General features: G+C 38.7%; 1 protein-coding gene across 1 annotated transcript; it reads left to right on the plus strand.

Annotated features, from left to right (window-relative positions):
- On the plus strand, positions 1 to 596 carry LOC132267653 (protein PELPK1-like). The gene has a single exon (XM_059768787.1). It carries the CDS (start codon positions 49 to 51, stop codon positions 508 to 510), a length of 462 nt encoding a protein of 153 aa, XP_059624770.1. The 5' UTR covers positions 1 to 48; the 3' UTR covers positions 511 to 596.
- Positions 597 to 1,269: the final 673 nt, after the last annotated feature.

Raw genomic sequence — 1,269 nt, forward strand, 5'->3', positions numbered from 1 at the left:
ACAGTTTTTTCCAAAAAAATCAAGGTGAACTTCAACTACTATCAAACTATGGCTGCTTCTAAGGATTCTTTTATTCTATGTTTGATTGTAGCATTATCACTTTCAAGCATCCATATGAGCCTCGCAGCTCGCAACCTCTTGCAAACCTCTCCAACTGCAACACCTACACTGCCTACAATGCCAACCATACCTCCTCTGCCTAAAGCAACATTGCCTCCATTGCCTGCCATGCCAACACTGCCTAAAACCACAATGCCACCGTTACCAAGTACTCCGCTACCAACCATGCCTACACTGCCTAAGACAACATTGCCACCATTACCGAGTAACGCACTACCAACCTTGCCAACCATGCCCACAGTTCCTAAGGTGTCACTGCCTCCACTGCCAGCTACTTCACTGCCCACTATCCCAACCGTTCCAACCACAATTCCTTCAATCCCGACCATCCCAACAACAATGCCAACAATTCCATTCTTCTCACCACCACCATCTAAAACTAGCCCTTGAAATGCTACAACTCTGTTCATCTTTCTCCCAACTAGAGCATGTAATATGTATCTGTTGTCTTGGTGTGTGTGAGAGATTTTCTTTTATTGATTTGTGGTGTCATTTTTTGTATGGTTTTACTTTTAATTATTGTTTATTGTTGTTCAATATGAATGTTATTCCTTCTTGTATTGTTTAATATTATTTCCCTGAAGATCTAGAGATGATTCTTTTCTGTTAAGGTATAACATAAAATTAAAGAAAGAAAATTAAAATAAAATTCTTGTATAATGGGCATATCAAACGTAATCCTACAACGAGTGGGATAGTAATGGTATTTTTCCAAGCAATAATTATTATTCCATATTAGGCTACATGAAGTTCTTCACATTTCATATTTCCAGTCAAGCTTTTTAATTATTACTCCCTACGACTGAAAAATACATCTACCTATCTACACTACATAAATAAAGATTTGGGTGCAATCCGAACAAAATGACTAAGATCAATATGAATATGGCTAAGTTTTGGTCTACTAGCTCGGACCACTTGACCATAATTTGAACTCACTTAGATTAGGTTAAAGTCGAGAGAGGGAGAGAAGCAATCTCAAAAAAGTGATGGAATAAATGGCAGTCAAGTGGTAGGTATTTATGGCAAACTGGAGCCTGAAAAAACACGTCCTTTGGGTAGATCGGTCAATGGAGCGGATCCTGATCCAAATCCGATTCGAATCCGATCCGATTAGTTCGATATGGATTAAACAAAAAATCCGGTAAC

Source organism: Cornus florida, unplaced genomic scaffold, assembly GCF_030987335.1.
Source record: "Cornus florida cultivar Cherokee Brave unplaced genomic scaffold, ASM3098733v1 CherokeeBrave_3.0.0_Hap2_Chr07, whole genome shotgun sequence".
Taxonomy (NCBI): domain Eukaryota; kingdom Viridiplantae; phylum Streptophyta; class Magnoliopsida; order Cornales; family Cornaceae; genus Cornus; species Cornus florida.